We start from the raw sequence: 27,502 nt of genomic DNA on the forward strand, positions 1-27,502 counted from the left end.
TCTCTTGGTCCTAAAGCCTAGATCAGGGAAATAAGCTCTCTGCCTACCCTTACCAGGCACTCGGGGAAAGTACAGAGCATGGTGAATGCAGTATTTCCATCCAAAAATAGGGACACTGCAGCAGCTGTGGTATATTGCAAAAACTATGACATCCACCCTAGGATGGGAAATACCCAAGTAGTGTGTAAGACATCTGCTTAGGAGATGACAAAGGTGACTGTTGCCAGGAAGCAGGGGAGACTTTTTCCTGCAATCATTGATTGACTAATGGTCTGTAAAAATGTAATAGACCCTGAGCAAGGTGGGAGAGGGAATTCTGTTCACCTTGACTCAGCCTGTGGGGAACATTAGGCCTCCCCCATAGGGTGGGGGGAACAATGCTCCTCCCCTTTTCTCCAGAGAAGCAGAGGTTAGGCTACTGAAGTTCCCAGGCAGGTGGGGGGGGGGGAGGAGGGGGAGAGGTAACCTATGAGGAGGTGGGGCAAATAAAAGAATCTGTCAATGACAGAGGTTTGAAAAAAATCTCCCTCGCCTGACTCTTCTGCTGTGAAAAGCAGCACATGGTTGAGAGTTGCTTCAGAAGGAGCGAGGCCTGATATATTTCTCCCTATGGCCCAAAGAATTGCTTCTTGTAACACCTCCAGGTGAGGAAGCAACCAACCACTTGAATGACAAAGGGACACTATACATACTCTCTAGTAATCGAATGGAAGGTATAAGTGGGAGAACTAGGTCTCAACTGTGCAAGCAACAGGGAGTAACAGGGGAAAAAAGAGCCATATGAAAGCTCTGCCGCACAAGTTCTTAAGATAGAAAATATGCTGGATGGTTATCAGATGACTCTGTATGGATTTCTGAATGGTGTATGCTGACTTACTAGCAGAATGTTCATTATCTGAATAGCTGAAATGGGAAATTATGAAAGGTAACAGCAGAAATGCCTCCAGGAAATAAATCTGTCCAGGCAATAAGTCTATCAGTTTCTTTAAATAGCTCCAAGGATTGTACCCTAGCACATGGTTTGCAGTGTCACTCACTCAAATTAGGCGAAGCCACCCCTCTGTCATGATGGATAGGTGGCCAGACCAAACCTGAGTGGCGCTGAGACCCCATGTTTCAGGAGTGAGGAGTCATGCCCAGCCCTGTGGGACAGGAGCCACCACTGCAGGCTTACTTTCCAACCCCCATATCCCTACAGCTTCTCCTGCACACCAGTTTTAGGGTTGCGGTGCCAGGCAGAGGGTGCATTTATATATATGTGGATTGCAAAAAAGACAAAATACAGCTGGTGGGTCATCTTAAAAAAGTTAGAGAACCACTGGATTAGAGTCTCAAAAATTAATGTTGGGTTCAAATATTTATTCTTAAAAGAATGTAATTAATTAATTTTAAATGAATTCTTTTCCGTTTACTGCAGAGATTTGTTCTGAAAGGGGTAAATTGAGCTAATTTGGGTAAAGTATCTCTCAGATTATATGTTTATGTGTGTGGTGGGGACAGTGGGAACAAGTATGACAATTTCTGATGAAAACTTTCTTATAACAATACAGATTACCAGATTTTGGAAGTTACAGATTAATATTACTTTTCTCAGCAGTTTTAACTGTGATAGTGCTTGCAAAGGTATATACTATCAACAATTTGTAGCCAATAATGCTGAATAAAATAAAATTCAGTCAGAAAAATTAACTTTAACTTTAAGAACATTCTTACCTCCCCATTTTCTACAACAGCCATTGAACACATCTGTCCACAAGCTATATTAACAGCTATCTTATTTTGTAGGCAGCTGGTAACTCTTCGAGGAATTGGCTGATTAGCTGTTGAACCAGATCCAACCTGTCCTGAATTATTATAGCCCCATGCATACACCTGTTATAGAAGAGAGTCATTAACAGAATAAGACTGTAACATATTATTTTAACCAAATGTCCAAGTTATATAAACTGCACATATTAAAAAAATATGTTCTAAACGTATGTGGATTACAGGACTGCAGCAATTATTTTCTGTGCATCTAGGAAAGACACAGAAATGTTTGTTTCCTTTTTTATTTTCTGCCAGAAATCTGTCACTCCTTTCAACTCTGATTTCTAATGCTCGACTAGTTAAAAAAAACAAGAAGAAATCCTTCCCTACTATCAAAGATAATGCATCTTGTGGGGTATACTTGTGATTCTTTGTCTACAGAGTTACTGGAAGAAAACAAAATAGGACAAGTAATTGGACACCAACAATACTCAGAGTGTAACAGGACAATACTTTGTACCTCAATGGATTTAGATATTTAACTATGGTGATCCTTCCACATATGCACGGAGTTTAATTTACTGCCAAATTTAATGGTGTGAACAAATTTTCACAGCAGGGCATAGTGGGAGAGGTCACAGATATTTTTAGCCATCCTTTGCAATACCAAGTGCTATTCTTTCATTAGGATCAGCTATCCCATAAGTAACTTCCTGCAATTGTATGTGGACAAACATTGATAGACCTCAGATCGTCCAATTATTATTATTAAATATTTATATCACAGCAGCACCTAGACGACAGCCAGACCAGGTCCCATTGTGCTAGGCATTGTATGTCTTTCTATTTCTGGCATCCTATATAAATTCCATACAAAGAAAAAACACGGTTTATGCAGATTTATGCTAAGTATTCTCACCTCTCCATCAGATGTTAACACCATGGAATGGTGAGAGCCACAGGCGACTTCAATTACTTTCTTGTTTATCAAGTTAGTAGAGACTTGACAGGGAACTAAACCATGATTTGTTGTACCATTGCCCAGTTGACTATAAGCATTATGGCCCCATGTGTACACTTCTCCTTCTATAATAAAAGTGTGAAAAATCAACTTTAAAACATCTACTTATCTAATGACGATTCATCACAAGATGACAGAAAATGAAAAAGTCAAGTTCAACAATGGTGCACACTTCCTATCTAAGTATTTATATGCCCCCTAGGCTATTAGTCCTGTATACACAAGAATGCTATTATTCCCCCAGTGTTCAATAAATGTCTAAAAGGGCAATACCAAGAAAATCACTTTAAAAGAAAGTGATAGGAGGTAGTGTGGTCCAGAAGAGAGGACATAGGAATGGGAGTCAGATGAGACCTGAATTCTATTCCTAGCTCTGCCACTTCTGGCCCTGGTCAAGTAATTTGTCTCTGTGCCTTGGTTTTCTCATCAAAAGCATAATAATAATACTTTCCATTCTTTGTAAAGTACTTTGAGTTCCTCAGATGACACTGTCATTATTTATTAATAAATAATACTATTAAAACATATTAATTATTATTAGTAGTAGTAGTATTCTTGAAATATGCATCTCCACTTTGTATCCTTGAAAAGTATATTTTGAAGTGTTTTAGGAGTCAGAGCATCCTATCAGGAAGGTTAAACAAATGTTTGATGTACCACTTCATCAGATATCTATTTGGATATGAACTACAGAATAATTATTAATCCTTCCACAGAATCTATACCCTTGCATTTTCATTAATACTATATCAGTCTAAGAAGCAGGATTGTCCATTTCACTCTCACAACTCAGGTCTCTCACAAATTATCAGGCCAACTGAAGAAGGCACACATTTTAAAAATACAATATTCTCATCACACATTACCTGCAGTAGTAATAACAACATGAGGACCACTTCCATAGCTCAGACAGGCTATCTTTTTGCCACATAAAGTATCTAATTTCTGTGGTTCAATAGTGCTCTGAATGTCGCCTGTTCCCAAACAGCCACTGCAGTTGGTGCCAAGCACAAACACCTGTTATAAAATCTTATTGTTAATGTAGCAAGTTATTTATTACACTGTAAGATTTACCATTTAAATGAAAAATAATCCATCTAAACTTTCTTTATTCGATAATTAATGTATGATACTTCTCCAAGGTCTATTATCATAATTCTGGCTTCACCGCTAATCTATCCTGAATTAATAATGAATCAAATAGTTACCAAATAATATTCCACTAATATACACTTTCTCTGATAATTACCTCATCATTTTCAGTTGCATACAACACTTCATTACCAGCACTGCCAAATACACAGGCTTGACGAATTAACTTCAGTTCTTCTTGAGAGCAGAGAGCAAAAATTGGCCATTTTCCAACATCCAACATCTTCAGGGCTGATAAGAAAGTAGTATGTATCACCTGCTGAGATTAAAAAATGATATCAGATATTTAGAAAAAAGGAAAATGTTCAACCTTATACAATGAAAGGGCTAAATCTAAAGAAAAATTAAACAGTAGATAAGAAAGGGTACTACTTTCTTGCTTAAGCACAAAACAATGTCTTATTTCAAAAGTAGGTTCTGGACGGACAGTGATTAAAAAAGAATCCATACACACCATGATAAAGACCAAAAGAAAAAAATAGAGAAAAGCACCAAATAATGTGTAGACATACTGAGACAATCAGTTCTGTCTCTAGTTTTCCAAAATTTATATTTCTGAAATTAAATTCCCTTGCTTCCAAGAGGGAACAAGAAGTTATTTTTATGGACGTAGCTTGTGCAGCTTAAGTTCAATGTTCTGTTTCTTGGACTATGACGAACATAATTAATGGTTTTCCCTTTCAATATGTTATGCATGGTTGAACTGTATTACCTATGACTAATTTAGGCCCTTATTCCACAAACATTTAGATTCTAATCCAAAGCCCACTGAAGTCAATGGAAAGACATTCATTGATTTCAATGGGCTTTGGAGCCTAAGTCTTACTTCAATGGGACTACACCTGGTTGTAAGAGTTTGCAGGATCTAGCTTTCTTTCCAATGTCTGTACAGCACTAAGAACAATGTTTGTTAGCAGCCACTATTCAGTAAGACACTTAAGAACATGTCTAACTAGAGGCATGACAATAGCCCAACTGTAGTCAATGTAGCTATTCGTCATGAAAGTTAAGCACATGCTTAAGTGCCTTGCTAAATGAAGGTCTAAATAATGGTCATAAGCGCTTGAAAAACTCCATTAAAGGTGAGACTATATGCAGTATATGCTACTGAATAGGGGAATTCACCCATGGCTTGTGGCCCCTTTGTGCCAGCTAGTGCATAGGACCCATAAAGGATTTCCCCTGCCCCTCTCCATGGGGAATACATGTGAACAATAGGCCCTGTGCAGGAGCCAGAGAGCAAACTTTACACCCCCCCACACACATAGGAGACCATCACCTGCTGAGGCTCTGGGGGTATTCTGCATGGATGGGGGAGTGACTGCGGTGATCCTACACCCTGGCAATTCTATACCAGTGCAATGGCCCCTACAGACCACTGCAACAAGGGCAGAAATTAGTCTTTTCGGCTGCCCTATCCTGTGATGGAGGATGAACCAGCCCCCAAATAGATCTCTAAAGAAAACCAGGGTGGATAAAAATCAACTTTAAAAAAATAAAAATAAAAACAATCCGATTTTTTTATTTAAATTGGATTTTTTAGATAAAAAGGTTTTTTCGTCAAAAAGCAATCTCAAGATGGAATAGGGATTATAAATTCTAATTCTGTAGTATGAGACAATATATTCATGTAATGTTTAAGAAAAGTTTTGTAAATGAGTTCCAGTAGTTCATGGATTAGGGACCCAATCTTATGGGCTTCCCGAGGCTTCTGTACATATTATTTAGGTTAATCTTTCTATCTACCCAATGGGACTCAGTGCTCAGTCTAGAACAGGGGCAGGCAAACTTTTTGGCCTGGGGGCCACATCGGGTTTCAGAAATTGTATAAAGGGCTGGTTAGGGGAGGGGGTCATGGCCTGGCCTCCACCCCCTATTTGCCCCCCCCCCCCGGAACTCCTGCCCCATCCACCACCACCCCTGCAGCCTGTCCCCTGACCGTCCCCGGAACCCCTGCCCCTGCCTGCCCCTCGCTGGCCCATCCAACCCCCCCGTCTCATTCCTGACTGCCCCCCCAGAATCCCTGCCCCATCCACCCCCCCCCGCACCCTGTCCCCTGACTGCCCCCACCGCCCCATTCAACCCCTCCTCTCATTTCTGACTGCCCCCCCAGGACCCCTGCCCCCATTTGACCCCACTGTTCCCTACCCTCTGATCGCCCTGGCCCCTATCTATACCCCTGTCCCCTAACCACCTCCCCAAACTTCCCTGCCCTCTATCCAACCCCCTCGCTTCCTGCCCCCTTACCGCGCTGCCTGGAGCACTGGTAGCTGGCAGTGCTACAGCCGCGCCACCTGGCAGGAGCCAGCCACGCCATCGCTACCACGCAGCACAGAGCACTGGGTCAGGCTGGGCTCTGCAGCTGCACTGCCTCAGAAGTTCGCAGTCCCGCCGCCCAGAGCATTGTGCCAGCCGCGGAGTTAGCTGAGGCTGTGGGGGAGGGGGGATAGCAGGGGAAGGGCCAGGGGTAGCCTCCCAGGCCAGGAGCTCAGGGGCCAGGCAGGAGGGTCCCACGGGCCAGATGTGGCCCGTGGGACGTAGTGTGACCACCTCTGGTCTAGAAGATACCATCAGAAATGCTTAGTTTTGCAGCTCTCAAACTGTGGATTTGTGTCTCCAGAGATAACATCGCATCGAGCATTGTAAAGTCGAAACCGACATTGTAAAATCAAAACTCGATGACAATTTATAAACATCATAAGTGCCATAAGCAGCGCAGGCGAGGGATGTGCTGGCTGTGGCTTCCCGCAGCCCCCATTGGCCTGGGACGGCGAACCGTGGCCAGAGGGAGCCGTGATTGGCCGAACCTGCCGACGCGGCAGGTAAACAAACTGACCCAGACCGCCAGGGTGCTTACTCTGGCAAGCCGCATGCCAGAGGTTGCCGACACCTGTATTAAGGTTATAACAACCAACAAGAATGCACTTTTATGTAAAAATCCATGATTAAATCAAGTCTTCCTGACTAGTGATTTAAATCAATTTTAATCATGATTTAAATCAAATCAACCCTGATGAAAACAACCAATTTATTTATTTCAAATTCTTAGCTATGACATCTCTGCAATATTTGTAAAGACCTAGTGTTTCAGTTTAGTCTAATCTGGATGTTAGTTACAATTTGTGGCAAACAATAAAACCTTAAGTAATAGCCTAGCTCCACTAAAGTAAATGGCAAAAAAGAGTGAGGATTTCACCTCGTTTCTTATTTTTTTATGTATTAGTTTTTAAATGAGAGAACTTAAATAGATTTCATTTTAAGCCAACAATTCTAAAATAGTCAAATAAAATGTTTTTAAGTAATATGTACTGCATACAAATTAGTCCATCAGAGAGATTAAAATAGCATTCAGTCCTTTATTAAGGGGAGGTAGGAAAGGGAAAGAATTTTATAATAGATATTTAAAAAAACCCACAATTATAAGCATTTCAAACCTATTCATCATATAACTCCCCGATTATATACTACAAGATATTAAAAACTTTTTAAAAATTCATAATCCCCATTATGTTACAAAATCTACTGATGAAAAAAGAAAAACTCCTTTAAAAGTCTACCCAAGAACACTCTTGCGCTTGAAAAATATCCAAATTTATTTTCAGGCATCTGAAATAACAAAGGCTTCATTATAATCCTCCTTTGTGGTTTTAGATGTATCTGTTTCAACACTGCTTCAGATCACTAAATATATAATCTATACGAATTTAGTTATCATTTAGATTTCCACATGTAAGTATAAAAAAGTCTTCTGAATAAGGATAAAATCCTGCCATTTAGCACAAGCCAATGACCTCATAACAAATTTGTTGTATAAACTTGCAAACACAAACAACTCTCCACCAAGAATTCCTACTGAAATAGTGTCTGAACCGCAATCAAATGTCGGGACCGAAAGGCAGAGGAAGTCCACTGTAGCCTGTTACGCCAACATTACTGACACTGTCGCTACCGGCATTCTTCCCATTGGCACCAGACTCAACAGACATTCAGAGGCTGGAACCAGAGTCAACAGTACAAGGTATCTGCCCTCCATACCCTCTACCTGGGAAGGGTCGGAGGCACCTATGCCATCCTGTGCACCAGAGACGGCACCAGAAGAGTCACCTCGGGAGTTGGAGCACTCACAATCCATCATATGCGACCTCTTCTTTGGTGCTCACGGCAGAGAACAATTCCTGCACTTCTTCAGAAAGGCCTGTGCCCCAGAACGGGAAGCAGCAGCACTTTCCAAGCCGGAGGGCAATCTGCAGCCTAAGGAAGTCCTCAGTACTGGGTCAGGCCTCATGGCCTGTTCAAGCAGGTGCTGCTTCAGGCAAAGGTCTTGTGTCACTTGAGTCCTCTTTTTAAAATGACCTACAGATCGAACAGCACTCTTTAAACTTGGCTTTGCCAAGGCAGAGCAAGCACAGCATGTGGGGGTCACTGTTGGGAATCGCTAATTCACACAAAGTGCAATGCTTGCATCCCAGAGGAGAACTACCGTTACAACTATGCTATAGTCTATAACTTTTACTCTAACACTACTGACTATTAACTATATTCAATAATACTAGGCTTAGAATATAAATTGCAAGATTGTGACGCAACAACCACAGAGAGCTCCGACTACAGCCGACAGTGAGAAGGAACTGAGGGGACTCGGGGCAGCGCCACCTCATATAGCTGGGGAGAGGCTACAGGCATGAGGCACAAGCACTGCACTCTATGGATACTGCTAGGCAAAAGTCTCTACCTCTGGCACGCACACACACCTACTTAGAATACACGTCTGCATCTACTCAAAGAAGAACTGATTAAAAGACATTTATTTTTCAATGCACCTCACCTAAAGACATTCACTGAACAGTAAGTAAAAATAATATTGAATGCATCTATAAATAAACACATTGGCCAAATGCCTTCCTCAGTGCTCTGCGTTCCTTGTTTGGTACTGTTTAACATTTGTTTATGGACACAAAACCAATGAAATGTTTGTCCAGTTAGGTCAGAATGGTAATACTTCAATGTCAATATTTGGTTGATGTGCAGTTTTTTAGTTTTGTTTGTTTCTTTTTTTTAAATATCACAGACTCTTAAAGTGACTGCTTTTCACAATGTCACCGACTGTTCTCCAAGCTGCATTTGCTGATGTGATGTAGCCTGAAATTCTAAAGAACAGCCAAGATTTACCTCCGTCTGCATACATTTCCTGGCTTTCTCGAAAACAGACACTCTTTTCTTAAAGATTTACAGCAGGGGTCAGCAACCTCTGGCACACGGCTCACCAGGGTAAGCACCCTGGCGGACAGGGCCAGTTTGTTTACCTGCCGTGTCGGCAGGTTCGGCCGATCGCAGCACCCACTGGCCGCGGTTCGCCGTCCCAGGCCGCTACCATAGACCTGGGATGGCCAGTGGGAGCCACGATCGACCAAACCTGCCGTAAACAAACTGGCCCGGCCCACCAGGGTGCTTACCCTGGTGAGCCGCGTGCCAGAGGTTGCCGACCCCTGATTTAGAGTCTGTGTTTCAGTTCTCTCCTATCTGCCCAGCTGATGGGTCAGAACAAATAACAGTGTTGTTTTCTCTTCAATAACATCCCTAGTCTAGAGACACTCAAAGATACCCGTATATAAAAAGTAATGAAAATTACAGCATTTCTTTAACATTACGTACAAAACTAAAAATCATACATTATAGGAAACAATGAAAAAAAAAAAGCATTACCAAAACTGCCCAATAAAAATATTGTTATATTAAAATCCTTGTAAAATATAAAAATAAAGATGCTTTAATACAATTTGCTAACACCCATGAATTAACTAGAAATCTGTCTTAGAAATTAACAGATAAGTTCGACCCACTAAGGGACTGAGATGATATTTGTGGCTCCCTTATTCTCAATTTTTTATCTCCTTACCTTCCATACTCCCCATCAGAGCTGAGTCTAATACTGAAGACAAAACTGATCTAGAAAAATGAACCACCACATAATGTTTGGAAAAGGTATGTATCGAAGTCCAGGTCGTAGCCTTGCAAATCTCAACAGGAACATGTTTAAGTAACACCACAGATGTAGACAGAGATCTCATAGAATGAGCTCCTCATAGGAGGAGGTTAAATATGAGGATACATCCTGAAAGCCACCTCCAGAGACTCAGGGTGGAGACTGTGGACCCCTTGGATCTGTTCACAATCAAAACAAATAGCCTGTGAGACTTTCCACATGGTTTGATTCTGTCCAGATAAAACCCTCCTAATGTCCAAAGTGTTGAAGGCAGCATCTTCCTTAAACTGGTGTGGGTTTGGGAAAATAACTTGGGAGATGGATGACTTGGTGGATGTGAAATGCAGAAGTCACAGTAGAAAGGAACTTAAGATGTAGTCATAGTCAAACTTTGTCCTTGAGGAATAGTGTAAAAGGAGTACTGCCACTCCTCGGACTTACGACACAATTGGTTCCTGAATATTGCATCTCAAGTCAAAAACGTCGTAACTCGAATTTCCCATAGGAACAATGTCGCATCAAGCATCGTAAAGTCAAAGCCAACATCATAAAAATCAAAACACAATGACAATTTATAAACATCATAAGTGCCATTCGTCGTAACTTAAACGTCGTAAAGTCAAGGACTGCCTGTATCTGCCATTAAAGCCCCTGACTCTTCTGGGGGAAGAGATGGTCACCAAAAAGTTCATTTTCATGGATAGGTGAAGAAGGGTACAAGTGGCCATTGGCTCAAAGGGGGTTTCGTAAGACAATTAATTATCAAGTTTAGATCCTATACAGGACTGGCCAATCTAACATAAGAAAAAAGGTTTCTCAGTCCCTTGGATGAACATACACTGAGAATCCCTCAACAGAGGAACAGCAGGCCTTTATAGCCACCAGTGAACCCTGATGGAACTCATAGATAATCCTGAAATTTATCATTCCAACAGATAGTCAAGATTAGCAGAGAGGGAAGAATTAATGGATGAAAATTGTTGTCGGACACACCAGTGTTGAAATCTCTTCCATTCTGAAGGTAAGTACTTTGGGTAGATACTTTCCTGTTGTTTAATAACACGTGTGCAGAACAGGAAGAGTCTATTCCTGAGAACTATTGAGCAGCCAAGCCTTGAAATGAAGAACTCCCAGACTGGAATGGAGAGTCTGACCAGAGATCTGAGAGAGCAGATGGGAAATGGACGGAAGAGTCAACAGTGGAGAGACAGTAAAGTGAATCTAGTAAGGGTTCCAGACGTGCCTGGGCCACATTGGAACCACTAATGTGGTCTTGGCTTTATCTTGCTTAATCTTGTTTACCAATTTGAGAACGAAATATGTTGGAGGAAACACATACAAGAGACCCTTAATTCACGGAATGAAGAAGGCATCTCAAGTGAATGGAGGCTCAATCCTCTGCTCAAGCAGAATTGTTTGCACTTCCTGTTGGTGATGGTGACAAAGAAACCCCGAGGTCAGTAATATGTGACTAAGAATCAGAGTCCAACCCCTATTTGTAATATTGGAAGAAGTGCTTGCTGAGATTGTCATCCATGGTGTTTTGTACACCTGAAAAGTAAGTGGCTGAAATGAGGGTATGATTGGCTATACACCAGTTCCAAAGCTTTATTGTTTTGTTACAAAAGAGAAAAGGATCTTCCCCCCTTCCCTGACAGGTGATGGAGAACATGCAGACTATGTTGTCTGTCATGGCCTTCACAGATTTTCCCCTTGATTAATGGCAAGAAGTGAACACAAGCATTCCTGACTGCCCGCAGCTCCAAAAGATTGATGTGTAAAAGCGCTTCTTGGGCAGACCATTTGCCCTGAATAGTGTGTCCCCCTAAATGCAACCCCTTCTCTGGTCCAAAAGAGATACATCCGATGTTATGGTGATGATTGGGTAAGGTTAGATGATCAGAAGTATAAAACAAGCCCCTCACACAAAATGAAACATATAAAAAGTATAAAAGTAAATAACTGCACTAACTAAACTTAAAGGCAGAAGCTAAAATTTGAACAATAGAAGCAGGCGTGCTAAATGTTCCATCTCAGACCAAAGTGTTGAGAAGGAACTAGGGGATGGGGAGGTTGCCCGAGCAGCTCTATACATCCTGGATACAGGGCATGAGGTTGTGTAGGACACATGTGCAGGCCATATGAGCATTGCTACCAAAAATCTCCAATCAAAGACGCATGGGTCACATGCACACCTGACATTGAGAACCTACTTGAAGAAGATATTAGCAGAAGGACTCTCTCTGACTGCCCACCCACTGTGCTGTTGAGGAGTCTAAAGACCAACATTGCAAGCACGTCCAAACACTAGGAGAAATTTTATCTTTGTGAACGTAGTTTTCATATTCACTGCTCCACAACCAGTGCAGGCTTGGATCATTCAATACTTCTTCAAACCATCTGATCTTAACAGCCCATATAGAAACTGGCTAGCCCAGTTTTCTTTCTAGGATAGTTAATTTTAAAAATTCACTATTATGCTCCCAAACTTGAATTAAGTGTTTTATTCAGTTTTATACTCCTAGGATGAAAAAATGGCTGGGGGAAAGTTATCACATCACTGTAGAATAATTAATTCCTACAGATGCGCGTTGCCAAAACACTAGGCTGGAATCAATTAGTGTGGAGCTTCATGATAAATTAAAGTGATTCTGTAGACCAGCGGAACAAGTCAAACTACTTAATGAAAATATACTGCTCCTCTGTTTAACGTTCTCTTGAATCAGATAAGAACATTAACACTTGTGAGAGAAATGCTGCTTATCTAAATTCTTGGTCTTGTGATACTCTCATAACCTTTAGTACAGCACTACTATAATGCAGCCAACTAAACTTCTTTATCTACAAGTAATGTAGATGACGTGCACAAAACAAACTCATATTCTGCTGTGATGCTCAACTCTGACCTTGCCAGTGACTCCATGGGAAACAGGAGATTCAGCCTCCATATGGACTTGATCCTGTACCACCGGCCTGCAGAGAAATAATTTTGGTTAAAATCAAGATACCATATTCCTCGTGACTATATATTATAGAATTATCTACATTTTAAGTGTTTTAGTTCAACTAAAATGTGTGTGTTAAGAAGGAGATCAAGGACAGGACAAACTTCTTGGCATTTGGTCTCTAAAATTACGAAGAGGGACCCTGGCCTGCTGCTCTCTCACTGAAAAGTTTTTCAAAACTGCCTGAAATTGGCTTAAGATAACTTTCCAATAAGTTGAGTTGAATATTCTCAGGCTAGTTTTTAGCCCAATGGTGTTTTTTTTTTGGGGGGGGAGAATAGTAAAATTTTAAATCTGTTTTTCAGGTATCTGACTCGGAATGGGAAGGAAAAAGTGTATTTAATGCTTAAAGTAATTTTCTAGGTCCTTTATGCACTCTAATAGAAAGAATGAATTTAAAACTTGGCTAATACAAATGCTTAAAGTGGTAGTTATGTGCTTTTCTAAAACTGAATAAAGCTGATCAGGAAACAAAAATATGATGATGTAAAATAGATAGTTTATTGCACATATTATGCCCTGTTTAGCATAACCCCCTCAGATACTGTTCCCTACAGCTCTCCTCTAAAAAGTGACTTTACGGATATAAAATGGCTTTTTGGGTTTCTGATTTTATTGTTTAATGATTCCCTTAACATTTTCTCAGTTTACAAGGAAAATCGACAGCTCTGCAAACTCAACCTGGTATCCGAATGTCAAGATATGTGCTTTCCAACTCTTGCATCAACAATAAGAACAGATTGTACAGATCGAATGCTGCCTTCAGATAAACTAGTACAACACCCCATCCTCAAATTCTTCCCTTAACTACATATATGCAACCCTCATGCCCTCAGTGAGGTTGTACAGATGGCCAGGCTATTGAAACTCTGTTAAAAATTATTTACTGAACAAGCCAAAAAATAATCTATTTCATTTTCTCAAAGGTGTGCTGATTCTAGGTCAGACAGTAATAACAATCTTACTTTTTCCACTACAGAAAGTCAATAGAATTCTGAATAAAAATAGGGAGTAGATCTGCTGAGTAATAAGGTTCCACTTTTACAAATCACTTTTTAGGTGAGTACTACACCTTAAAGAAGGCATAAAAAGAAGCTCTAGAGAGCTAGCTACCTTTCTGCTAAACATAGATACTTCTAATTTCAAAATCTGTAAACTAATACACAAGCCAAAGATATACATTTGAAGTGTGTATGGAATCGAATTATATAGTGGTAAAAAAAATTCTATTCTCTCCAGAACAACAAATCCCAAATAAAATTAAAATGGCACAATAACTATTGCTTAGCCATATTACATTTAAGGTATACATCTAACAGCAAATACAAATACTGTATATGTAAAATGAATGAATTACACCTACTTTGGAAACTATCATTTTGAATTTCTTGATTTTATGCATTTAACATCTCAAACATAATGAGATTAAACATACGTTAAGAGCTTATCTTCATTTGCCCAATGTGACTTTCATCCTATGTTTCATAGGATACTCTATTATTTCCACTTTAGCCTCGTCTCATCTCCCCCTCTCTCCTTTTTCCACTCATAACAGGGTAAAACAGAAGCAGTTAACTTTATGCTTGTCTGCTGGATTTTCCACTGTCTGTATATCACTTAACACAACAGGGCATCTATCCTGATTAGAAACTGTGTGTGCTGCCAATGCACAAACAAACAGTAGTACATTATGTTTGTGAAGGATGCCACATATGTGAACATTTAACTTAAGAACGTGCCTAACTTCAAGCATGCAAGTAGTCACACTGAATCCAATGGGACTACTCAGATGCTTAGAGTAACTTGCTAATTCTGGACCTTATTGGTATTTAGCCTTCCGGTCTTCCAACTCTCCTTAGCAACCCTGGCATATGTCCCACAGAAGACATTTAGGGCTTCCCTAGAATACAGTAAATTTATACTACTGACAGGTTTCCTAAGAGTACAGTCATGAATTATGGATTAGATTTTCCAATTTAAGTGTGAATATGGAACTCTACATTTTGGAAAGGTTAAGAATATAGGACTGGAAGAAACCTCCTGGGTCATCAAGTCCAGACCTCTGCTATCACAGGCAATCCTGTCATATAATCTTACAAACTCAATCTTAAAACTACTTAGGCTGTTTACCCTCATTATTCCTATTGAAAGGCTGTTTCAGAACCTTACTTCTTTATATGGTTAAAAACCTTCTTCTAATTTCCACGCTAAATTTATTCATGGACAGCTTATACCCATTTGTTCCTGTGCCAACATTGCCCTGTAATTTAAACAGCTCTTCTCCCTCCCTGGTGTTTCCCATCCTGATGTATTTATACAGAGCAATAATATCAGCTTTTGTTCTGATTGAACTGAAACCTATAAATCAATGCTATTCATCAACTGGATTGGAATATTATAATTTGATTATGTTTAGCACAAAGCATGGCGCTTTTGTCTTCAAATTCATTTCTATTCATTAGTAAAGGTCCACATACGTTAGGATGATCCATTTCAATTACTATTATTTTAATTCAGTGGAGGAAAGAGATTCTCCACTCCCCCGTCTTCTTCATCTTTAAGAGAAGATCAGTGAGGTAGAACACCTTTCAACTCATTTCCAGGAAAAAGGAGTATACAAACTCCTCCCCACCATGCAGAAATTTTTTGTTTACCCTAAATATCTGTGAGGAAGTTTTACTCTGGGGACAAATTCTGCAAGCTGTTCTGCAAGCCCCTACACAGAGCCCTCCTGGAGTGCCTTAGGTTCCCCCAACTACAAGGGGGATGTTCCTTTATCAGAATCCCTTTAGAAAAGTTTAGTGAAAAAAATACACCCTGGTCTCTAGATATTTGTATGAAAGGTGTTCTTTCTAAAATATTATATTTCAGTGTAACCGTTTCATTTGAATCCTTTAAAAAAAGTGTAACATGGAGCCACCACTTTGGTCAAAAATTATTTTACCTGTATATTTTTAAAGTACTACTGATGATCCATCTGTAACCACATGTCTTGTGTGTTCTTAGGAAGTCAGATTTCCAGAGCAAGATTACTGTTGCTGAAAAATAAATACTAAATACTCAAAATAAGACAGAGAAGAAAAAAAATACTTTAATCACATATATATAATGAATATTCAAGAACCACAGTTACAGCAGAAAAATACAATTTTAGCTGTTGCTGAGATGTTATCAGAGATCCTCATCTACCAAATCTTAAAATATGCATAAAATAATTGAGATCCCTTACTTTAAAACAAGTATCCAGAAGACGTTTGTTTGCATACTAGTTTTTGTTACCTTAAAAGTAACCAACATAAGAGAATGCCTAAAGATGCAGGGAAAAATGATCTACGGTTTAAGATCTAGTCACAATTTAACTTTCAGTTTTCCCAATAAATTATGTAGAACATGAGGGCTGGGAGCAGGAAACAGCAAACTTTATTCTAAAGACTCAGTTCTTAAGTGAACACACCAGCATTTTATTTTAATAGAAACACATATACAAAAAGATGTATTTATATATTTTAGTCTCTCACACAAACACTCCTATCTGGAACCCAACTACAATGTATAATTCCAGAGCCAGCATGTTCTTGTGGACTGATCTTAGGGCTGGCAATTCCTACGTTCTAATCTTGGGTCTGTCCTTGACTCACCATGTGGCCTTGGACAAGTTACTTATGGGCCTTCTACACAACAGATAAGATTGAGTCTGGGTTCCCAAACTCAAAGGTAGTTCCAATTGGGAGCACAGAACACCATTTTACTATATATATTTGACCAGGTCCATTGAGCTAATTTCTATTTGTAATGTAATTTCTATAAATTATCCCTCTACGTGTGTTCCTTGTGAGCAGAATTTTTTGATATACAGTTTAGTCTTTCCTCCCACTTGTTTGGAGTGTTTGTGAATCCCACTGATCACACCCAGGTGTCTCTATGGATGGTTCCTAAAACATACAAGACTGCAGTTTCTTTATATAAAACCTATAACCACTGGCTGAGAGTTGGGAGAGAGAGAAGTATGAGGAAAAAGCCATAATTAATGGCCTACTGATGTCCTTAAAGAGGGGCCAAACCTCTATTCCAATACTTCTTGATTTCTAGGCATCCTTTGATCATGAAGTGCTGCTAGCTTACATAAAGGACATGTCAGGAGCAGATAGAATAGTACTCGGAATTCATTCATTCCTATTGAACATATCACAGAGAATGAGGGGCTCCTTTCCTAGACCACTCATTTTGGGGTTCCCTTTTCAATATTATCTTGCTTTTTTAACATACAACATGATAACACTTGAGGAGATAGTGAAATGTCATGACTCCAATGTCAACAATAAGCTGACAACACACAGCTCTTCATTTGCTTTTCCACTGACATGACATTTTCCATTACCAAGATGTTCCAGAGCCTGGAAGAAATAAACAATTGGTTGAAGAGCAGCTAGCTCAAACTGAACCTTGACAAGATGGAAGTGATGCTACTAGAAAGAGGGGGAAAATGTGACAAACTTACTGGAACAGTGATCTCACCCTTGATTGAGATCATCCAAACATCATCCGTCAAGAAAGTACGAAGCCATGGGGTCTTTTTGAATTCCTTACTGTTCCTGTTGTTGGTGTCACTAGGCATAACTCTAGGTAACTCGGGGGGGTGGAAGACCACGAGTGTCGATGAAGCCCTCCTGCTCTAGGCCTAAGTGAACCAAAGCTCCTCCATGATGAACTTTAACCAACCTAAAATGCTAGCAGCTGCAAAACAGAATGTGTAACAGTCAGCTAACAGCTCAAGGCAGTCTGAAGCGGTAGTGATAAGGGAAGCCTACATGCCTCTGTGAAGGACAAGATAACAGGTCTAGGAAAATTTGCTAACAAGCTACCCTTGCAGCAGCCAAGGTTGCTTACTGTAGTTGCTACAGGAGGGAGGGAGGGAGGGAGGAAGGAGGGCGGGGAACAAAGGGGGGGGGAAACTAAGCTGAAGCAAACAACTTGAATATAAAAAGGAAAAGCTGCTTGTATCTGCGCGCTTGATTTGAGACGTGCCAGTCTCCTTGCACCGCTTTGAGATCTCAAATAAACTTTGTCTGCTTCTCCACCCTGGTATGTTCATTGGCGCGAAGCACACCGGGCAACGAATCCCGCTGTTGCCCCCTCGGGCCCTCTGTGCCGGCAACAGTTCTTGGCACCCAACGTGGGGCTCCAGGCTGAAATTTGGCCTTGCCCGGATCCCTCCCGGCGGCCGACAGATTGCGGCGACGACCGACGCCCAGCGCGCACCGGTGATTTCATCGGGGGCCTTGGCGGAGACGCGGTTTGATCGACCCCAGAGGGCACAACAGTGCAACGCGCTCGGATAGTGGAGAAGCAGTTGCGGGCGATGGTGTGGAACCGGTCCCTTGGATAAGGTAGGAACAGTCCAGTGGTCTGGACTTTTGCCTGTTAGGACCTGGGGACGCCCAGTGTCACTCTAGGATATGGAGCAGGGACAGAGTACGGCAGGCAGGGCACGGTGTATGCCCTTAGAATGCATTCTAGCAAATTGGAAAGTGTTTGGATCGGATCCAATGACTAAGAGAAAGCTAAAAAGGTTCTGTACAGTTGACTGGCCTCAATATCAGCTAGAGAGCCAGGAAAGGTGGCCACCGGAAGGATCACTTAATTATAACACGATCCTTCAATTACTCCTGTTTTGTCAGCGAACAGATAAATGGAATGAACATCTGTATGCGCAATTATTTATGGCTTTACGAAATAGAACAGATATTTTGCAAAAGTGTAATTTGACTCCGACAGGTTCGGTAGTAACTACTGTTAGTCCCCAGAACCCCCCCACAGTTGTAATGGCAGATCCAGTGTCACCTTTGGCTTTCACACCCCCACCATATCAGGACAGGGTACCCCGGGTTCCTGAGAGTGCCCCCTCAGTGGGATTCTATCCGTTGATTACCGAGACCGTAATAGCCCGTCAGGGAACAGAAGCCCGAGAGGCAACTACTATGCAAGTGTACACCCATGTGCCTTTTAACCCAGTGGACCTAGCAGCCTTTAAGGTACAGGCAGGGGAATTCTCCACGAACCCAAGCAAGTTTATTTCAGTCTTTGAGGGATGCCTGGCTAGCCACAAGCCTGATTGGGATGACTGTAATATCCTTATGAGGACCCTGTTGTCTGAGGTGGAGCGGAATCAGGTTATGTCCAAGGCAAGGGAGGAGGCACAGCGGAGACACGAAAGGGATCAGGACAACGTCCCTGTGGCCGCCGACATGGTCCTCCTAGCAGATCCTAGGTGGAATCCTAATGATCACAGACTGGATCAGTGGCAAGGAGCCACTAATTCACAATCTCCACTGGCTGGTTGTCCCTTTCCAGATTCATTTTAAAGGCAGTTTACAGGCTATATCTAAGATACTTCAAATACCACATATCCATCCTTTACCTTGCAAGACAGCTACACGCTATAGGGATGCTAAAATTAGGATGGCCCAGGATAAGACAGGTTTAGGGGCACAATCTATTTTTTCCAGAAGCAAGACCTCAGCTGCAGAATATCGTGTCTGAGATCAGATGGAGCCCAATCCTGACTGTATTCAAATGTAAGGCCCTGATCCGACTATTGATTATGTGGGCTGATCCCTGTGAACAGATCCACGGAAGTCAATGTGGGTATAGGCCCTGAACCTGCATCTTATTGCAAGACTCACCTATCTGAAAACACCTTTTCCAAGGATGAACCAGTAGCTAGGGAAACTGAAGAGGGGGAGGGGGGGAAGAGAGAAAGAGAGACACATAGTGAAAAGAACAAACAAAAGAAAATACATATGCACACCAGGAACAAGGAATACTGTCAAAATATTGCCCTTTAAGGCATGCTCAGTGCTATCTTTGTTTTACCATATGGGCTACATCTACACTTGGACCTAGGGGTGCGATTCCCAGCTTGTGCAGACATGCTAGCACACTAAAAATAGTAGCATAGCTGCAGTAGAGCAGTCAGCAGTGAGTGGTGGCACGGGCTAGCTGGCCTGAGTGCAATCCCTCCCCATCCCAGGACCCTGTGGTCACATATCCAGGGAGCTAGCCTATTTTTAGCATGCTAGCTTGATGAGAGCTAATGCACATATGTCTATGCAAGCAGAGAACCACAATCCTAGCTAGCTCCAAACATATACATACCCTTAGGCATGTTAGAAATATCACAAACATATTAGAAATGGTTTGAAGATGTTAGAGGCTACTAATATGTTGAACCCAAGAAACAACAGGACAGGAAGAGAGCAAAGAATAAGATTTTAAAACTCAATGTTGTGAAAAATCTTTTTTTTTTCTTTCCCTCCTTTTATGGTTTACAAAGAAATATCAGTTTGTGGTGCTACATTTAAGGCCAGAAGAAATAAAGTTGGTTTAAAAAAAAAAGAGAACTCTTAAAAGAAAGAGTAAGGGTCAGAGAGATGATTTAAATAAACTGATTTTCATTACTTGACTTACATGTATGGGTAGCAGAAACTGAGATGAGGCAAGTTATTTATATTCAGAGTGTAGAATTTTTTTGTATTCTTCAACCACCTCTAGTCAAATGGAGAGGGATAGCTCAGTGGTTTGAACGTTGGCCTGCTAAACCCAGAGTTGTAAGTTCAATCCTCAAGGGGGCCATTTAGGGATCTGGGGCAAATATCCATCTGGGGATTGGTCCTGCTTTGAGCAAGGGGTTGAACTAGATGACCTCCTGAGGTCCCTTCCAATCCTGATATTCTATGATTAAGTAATAGATTTCTGCCTACTTGACTGTGGCAAAAATTAAAGATACATTTGGTAATAAATATGAAGCTTTAGAAGAAAATGATAATCAATTAATCACTACCAAGCAGAAGATGAATAAAGTAAAAAAGGCAATATAAATGTACAGAGGCTATTGAAAATAGTAACAAAGCTCGTATAGAAATTGTGGATCTGTCTGAAGAAGCAGATCCACAGACAATTCCAGGTAAATATCTGAAGGTCTAGAAAATTACAATTAGACAAATCTCATATTGCTAAAAGTTACAAAATTCAAATTAAAATATCACAACCTCTTTCTACAAGAGTAAACATTCTTTTTGAAGGCAGTGTTTCAGATGGTGAGAGTTGAATGCAAGAATGATTTTAATATGTAAGAGAATAGTTTGGGATTACAATGGGGCCATTTTCAGATAATTAGTGAGTGACCCCAGCAGTGAGAGAAAGGGTTATGATTAGTCCAGGAATCTTATTTATCCAGATCTTTCTTAAATGTCACAGAATAAAAATAAATCTTTTATTAATGTAAGATCTGCCTTTTGGGAAAATAATGTAACAATATTGTTCCTGTACTCAGCTCTAATACATCTGATCTTAAGGGAAAGTACTGTTTATTTTTATGTGACTGATGCTATAAAATGTTTAGAGGCCCAACTTGAGACGCCAGTTCCGACTCCACTGTTCGTCAATTTCAAAACAGCCTCTTCCTCATCACCTGTAATCTACTCTGCAATGAAACAGAACTATAATAATACTGATCTTTGGGGCAGTTATTCTGTTTTTGCTTTAGTACACCTTGCCTATTGCTAAGCACTGTGTAAACTTGCAGCACAATATAAAGGATTTGACTTGTTGGAATTTAACTGTATATTGACTCTCCCGCTCTATTTCATGGCTTTTAATTAATTTAGGCCTGTTTTCCCCCCATTAGCAATTTTTTCCCCCAGTTGGCAGCTGTTTTATGCTGCTTCATTTTTTTCTTCTTTTTTTAAAAATATGTTTATCTTTCTGGTTCTACTACTTGAAAATGCAAACAACTATATTGTTTTTACCCTTTAATCTTAGTGGCAGGCTGGGTTATTAATAAATGTTAAACTTTTATTTAATTAATTGTAAAGTATCCATTCAATATTAATATTTGCTCCTATTTGAAAATTAAAAAGAAATATTTAGTCCTCTTTTGCTTTAATGTTATTTCAAATTAATATAAACAGAAGTACTCTCCAGGCTTTCAGTCTTTAGAAGCATTCAGTGAGGCTCTGCATGGTCATAAATGTCAGCTAACGTGCAGCTTCCTGCACTATCAGGACCTTTGTTTTCAGAACATGGCTGTTTTAACTCCAGGTGCCATGCTTCAAACTTCACATGTAAATTGCCATTGGTCCAAAGGAAAATAGATTTTTAGGAATATCAGTATTTCAGTAAAAGTAAAAATATCAGTATTTCAGGTCTGTGCAATGTTCTGAAGATTGCATCTACCCCTTTGTATCAGGGCTTGTCAGTTCTCATATGGTCTGTCAGTACTTTAATTCCAAACATCTGAGCCCTGCAAAATCTAGACTCAATGGGTGGATCACCTCAAATATGAATTTCTTTTTGTTTAATCATGTGATTAAAATTGTCTTACTAGATATTTATTGGACAAATCTATATTAGCACAGGTCCTAATCCTTATGCCTTTATGCATGCAAAACCCACAATGACTTCAGTGGGAGTTAGGCAAGCGTAAGAGCCATAGGTGCTAACAATACTATTTATTTACTACAGTTCACTGTGACACCAACAAGTAACTGAAGTACTACCTAAATTCAGCAGCAGTGTTTGTGCTTACTCCCTTCAATGGACGGTATTTACTCTACTCCTCTTTATCAAGATGTGAAATGTCTGAATCTAGCTGGAGTCTCTGATGCCAAGAGCTTAGAAGGATTGGACGTTTTTAGAAATAACAGAATTACAATCGTAAGGATTCATTTTGTTTGTGCGAAACAGTTGACATTCTTATGCTTCAGGACACAGGCCAGAATCTAAGCAAGGGGGTAAGAGGCCTTTCCCATGTGTAAATTATTCCATAATTGCCCTTTTGAGGATTTTGTTAATATTTTCCTTAAGTATCTAGTACGGGCCAGTGTCAGAGGCAGATTGACTGCATGGACCATGGATCTGATGCAGTATGGCAATTCCTGTTTTCCCCTATCTCTGATCCTGGACTCTGAGATAGCAGTAATGTCACAAAATGTCTTCCCATATGACTGTCAAGAAAGCTTCACCCTCTTCTGGTGGATTGAGCCCAAGCCATTGTAACCTAGCCCTTTGTGAGGTTCAGGCTGGATAACACAACTATCACAACTAGGGCCAACTGTGAAGGCCTCCCACACATTACAGCTATGTAATGCAAAACATTGCCAATGGGGGAAAAACATGCCTAAATTAACTAAAAGCCATGAAATAGAGCGGGAGAGTCAATATACAGTTAAATTCCAACAAGTCAAATCCTTTATATTGTGCTGCAAGTTTACACAGTGCTTAGCAATAGGCAAGGTGTACTAAAGCAAAAACAGAATAACTGCCCCAAAGATCAGTAGTATTATAGCCCTGTTTCACTGCAGAGTGGATTACAAGGGGATGAGGAAGAGGCTGTTTTGAAATTGACAAACAGTGGAGTCAGAACTGGCTTCTCAAGTTGGGCTTCTTAAAAAGTTGCACCATCAGCCACATAAAAATAAACAGTACTCTCCCTTAAAAATCACATGTATTAGAGCTGCCTACAGGAACAATATTGTTACATTACTGGCTGTCTGCCACTCTACATCATCCCAAATGGGCAGAGGCCAAGCAGCCTCCTCCACACACCCCCTGAAAGGCAGAAGCTTTCAGTGAGGTGCTGCAACGGCCCGGAGTTCCCCCCCCCTGGGCGCCCCACCTTCCTGTGCAGAGGCAGAGAATTAGGCTGAGCCGCTGTAACCATAATGCACCCCAGTGCCTCCCTAGCACAGTGGCAGGGGCTTCCTGGCCTCCACGTCACACGGCACCTTCGAACTGGGAAGCGGTTGGTTTGGAGGAGCGAAATCCTCCTGCCAGGAAGGAGCCCTGCACGCGACACCCTTTTTGGCGGTGCGCCCCGCCATGGCAGGGCCGGGCACCCCGGAAACACGGCCCCGAGGGCTGCCCGCAGATCCGCTCACTGACCGTGCGGCCCAGCCACTGCGACTCTCCCCTCGCTGAAGGGGCGGGGGGGGGAGGCTCCCTAAGAAGCTCTCTGCTGTAGCAGGCCGAGGCCAGGCCCGAGCGAGACAGGCTGAGATGACCGCTTGAGCTGCAGCCCCCGCCCCGCCTTCCAGCAACGGCCCAGCCACCCACGCCCGTGTGTCGCGACCGTTGCTCCCTCACCCCCTCGGGTGGCGCTGGCGCAGCAGCGGGCGGCTCGAGAGGGGGCGGGGAAACGTTCCTGTCAAACTGAACGATCTGCGCTGCTGCTCTCAACACGCTAACGGCCGCCGCGCCGCGGCCTCAGCGCCTGTCCCCAGAGCAAGGCGCGCGCAGGCTTCTCTCGCCGCAGCCCAAGTCGGGGCGTGAGGCGCTTGCAGGACCCCCCCGCCCATAGTTTACCTTCCACCCAGGCAGCGGCTCCTCCTCCCGTCAGTGAGACCAGGGTAGGTGCCACTCTGCTTAGGCGCTTCCTCAGCCCTCGGGGGAGGCGGGAGGGAGCGTTTTGGCGCCTCCCACCGTTCCCAGGCTGGCTGCGGCAGAGCCTTTAAACCCCACTAGCCAGGGGGGTATCGGCCTCAGCGGACCGGCCCGGCTCTGCCAGTGCCTGCGTGCGGGGAGCCTGCCCCTCTGCCCGGGGCATGCCCGCCCTACCGCCCCCGGAGCGCCAATGGGGAGAGAGCAAGGCGGGCGAGAACTAGCCCCGGCTCCCCCAGCCGTCTGGCCCTGTTAGGTGGCTACCAGCTCTTGGCTACAGGCTCAGGGATGGATGTTACCAGGGCGCACCCTGTGCCATGGGGGATGGGGGGGCATCCCCTGGGCTCTGGGGTACAGTCAGCGCCTCTCAACACTTTCCCAGCTCCCAGAGTCGAAATGGTGGATGAAGCCCAAGTCAGAGAGGCTCCAAATGTGGGTGGGGGGCTACAATGTATCCCCCCCAAGAAACAAAATGCTGTGGGGTGCCAAGGAAACAGCTTTGGAAACAAGAAATGTGAGGGGCACTACTTAGGGGTGGGATGTAGGGCCCAGCCCCAGATGATCCACAAGGTGTTTAGGCACCTAGCCCCCTGATTTAGGTGCCAGCATCCCAGTTTTAGGAACCACTGTGATCCATAATCCCTCCCACTCGGCTGCTGCCCAACCCTGTAGGCACGTAAACTCACTCAGCAACTAATTTTTTCTGTAAAAGTTCCTTAAGTGCCTACGCGTCAACCTCTGGGCATAGAATCAAAGAATCATAGCATTGGAGGGGACCTTGAGAGGTCATCCAGTCCATTCCCCTTCATACATGGCAGAATTAAATATTATCTAAACCAGGGGTAGGCAACCTATGGCACGCAAGGTGATTTTCAGTGGCAGTCACACCGCCCGGGTCCTGGCCACCAGTCCAGGGGCCTCCGCATTTAAATTAAATTTTAAATGAAGCTTCTTAAACATTTTTAAAACCTTATTTATTTTACATACAACAATCGTTTAGTTATATATTATAGACTTATAGAAAGAGACCTTCTAAAAACGTTAAAATGTATTACTGGCATGCAAAACCTTAAATCACAGTGAATAAATGAAGACTCGGCACACCACTTCTGAAAGGTTGCCGACCCCTGATCTAAACCATCCCTGACAGGTGTTTGTCTAACCCACTCTTAAAAATCTACAATGATGGAGATTCCACAACCCCCCGAGGCAATTTATTCCAGTGCTTAACCATCCTGACGGGAAGTTTTTCCTAATATACAATTTAAACCTACACCGCCCTTGTTGACGTTGCTTCTCAAAGATTAACAAGAACAATTTTTCTCCCTTCCTCTCTCCCTTGTAACAGTTTTTAAATACATAAAAGGTTATGTCCCCTTTCAGTCGCCTCTTCTCCAGACTAAACAAACCCAGTTTTTCCCATCTCCCATCATAGGTCATGTTTTTTATACCTTTAATAATTTTGATTGCTCTTCTCTGGACTGTCTCCAGTTTAGAGAAATGTGGTGCCCAGAAATGGAAACAATACTCCAGTTGAGGCCAAATCAGCAATTTCTTGTCTTGCTTACAACACTCCTGCTAATACATCCCAGAATGATGTTTGCTTTTTTTTGCAACAGTGTTACAAAAATGTTGGATGTTCACGGATATTTAGGGCTTGGCTACACTCGAAACTCCAAAGCGCTGCCGCGGGAGCACTCCCGTGGCAGCACGTTGAAGTGCAAGTGTGGTCACGGCACCAGCGCTGGGAGAGAGCTCTCCCAGTGCTGCAGGTACTCCACCTCCCCGAGGGGATTAGCTTACAGCACTGTAACTTGCTGCGCTCAGGGGGGTGTTTTTTCACATCCCTGAGTGAGAAAGTTGCAGCGCTGTAAAGCACCAGTGTAGCCAAGGCCCGTTTGTGATCCACTATGACCCTCCAGATCCCTCTCTGCAGTATTCCTTCCTAGGTATAGGCACTGCTACTGCCCTATAGCCACCTGGATGTATACCCAGAGCCCTTTAAATCCCCACCACGGCTCTGGCGGCCAGGCTGAGGCCGGGATTTAAAGGGCTCAGAGCTCCCCGCCGCTGTGGGCAGCCCAGAGCCCTTTGAATCCCAGCCATGACTCTGGCGGCCAGGCTGGGGCCAGGATTTAAAGGGCTCAGAGCTCCCGCAGCTGTGGGCAGTCCTGAGCCCTTTAAATCCCGCCCACGGCTCTGGCAGCCGGGCTGGGGCCAGGATTTAAAGGGCTCGGGGGTTCCCCAAAGCGGCAGGAGCTCCAGGCCCTTTAAATCCCGGCCCCAGCCCGGCAAAGCTCGGGGTTCCCCACGGCGGCCGGAGCCCTGGGCCCTTTAATTTGCCCCTGAGCCCCAGGGGGCTCCCAGCCACCTCTTCAGCTGGGAGCCCATGGTTGATTTAAAGGCCCTGGGGCTCCCAGCCACAGCTGGTGCCCCAGGGCCTTTAAATCTTGAGAGGCCCCGCCTCTTCCGCTTGAGGCCACGCCTCTTCCGGAATAGGTCATGCCCCCCAGGACTCCAGCAGTACCGGTAAGTCCTGTAAGTTACTTTCACCCTTGCCTGTGGGGCCCAATTTGGTAGGCATGCTCTGAGGCTGCACACCAGATTAGGTCCCATTCAAAATCAGGCCACCACAGGAGGTGGTGCCGGTTCCCATGCTCACCCTATAAGTTTTAGCACCCTAGTTAAACCACTCACTTGGGATGTGTGGAGTCGGGATTCAATTCCCTCCTATCTGCCTGGTGGGGAGAAAACGATTTGAACAGGATGTTTCCCACCTCTCAGGAAAATGCTCTAATCACTGAGCTATGGGATGTTTTGATGTGAGGTTCCCTCAGTCTATTCTGTTGAAACAGTTCCACTAATTATGTATAAATAATTAAAGTAATTGGATCAGGGGAGTGGTCCCTGAGTATCCTACTCCTATGTAACCACCAGACTATAAAGTCATTCACTCGCTAACCCTCTTTTTCCGTGACCCAATTACTTTAAGCAATCTGCTCACTCACATTGGTTCCTACTAGAGAAATTGAGAGAGAGTGATGTATGGGTATAAAGAGTTGCTTGCTTTTAAGAACTGCTCACATGGCTTGTACAAGGTAAAGCTGCAAGATAAAAACCATAACATTTTGTGGGCACTCTAATCAGGAAAACACT

General features: G+C 42.7%; 1 protein-coding gene across 7 annotated transcripts in view; it reads right to left on the reverse strand.

Annotated features, from left to right (window-relative positions):
* RCBTB2 (RCC1 and BTB domain containing protein 2) overlaps positions 1-27,502 on the reverse strand; it is an 86,762-nt gene that overhangs the window by 52,290 nt on the left and 6,970 nt on the right. For 2 of the 7 annotated variants that reach the window (XM_045013873.1, XR_006578895.1), the window contains exons 1-7: positions 24,272-24,409; positions 15,855-15,948; positions 12,812-12,878; positions 4,020-4,181; positions 3,637-3,787; positions 2,669-2,835; positions 1,714-1,872 (exon numbers count right to left, since the gene is read on the reverse strand). In XM_045013873.1, the coding sequence (XP_044869808.1) occupies positions 1,714-1,872; positions 2,669-2,835; positions 3,637-3,787; positions 4,020-4,181; positions 12,812-12,853 (681 nt within the window). In that variant the 5' untranslated portion in view covers positions 12,854-12,878; positions 15,855-15,948; positions 24,272-24,409. Of the gene's footprint in view, positions 1-1,713; positions 1,873-2,668; positions 2,836-3,636; positions 3,788-4,019; positions 4,182-12,811; positions 12,879-15,854; positions 15,949-17,408; positions 17,645-24,052; positions 24,187-24,271; positions 24,417-27,502 lie in introns of those variants that run through there. The other 5 variants (XM_045013905.1, XM_045013877.1, XM_045013885.1 and 2 more) reach the window with 5 other exon arrangements.

Source organism: Mauremys mutica, chromosome 1 (genome assembly GCF_020497125.1).
Source record: "Mauremys mutica isolate MM-2020 ecotype Southern chromosome 1, ASM2049712v1, whole genome shotgun sequence".
NCBI lineage: Eukaryota > Metazoa > Chordata > Testudines > Geoemydidae > Mauremys > Mauremys mutica.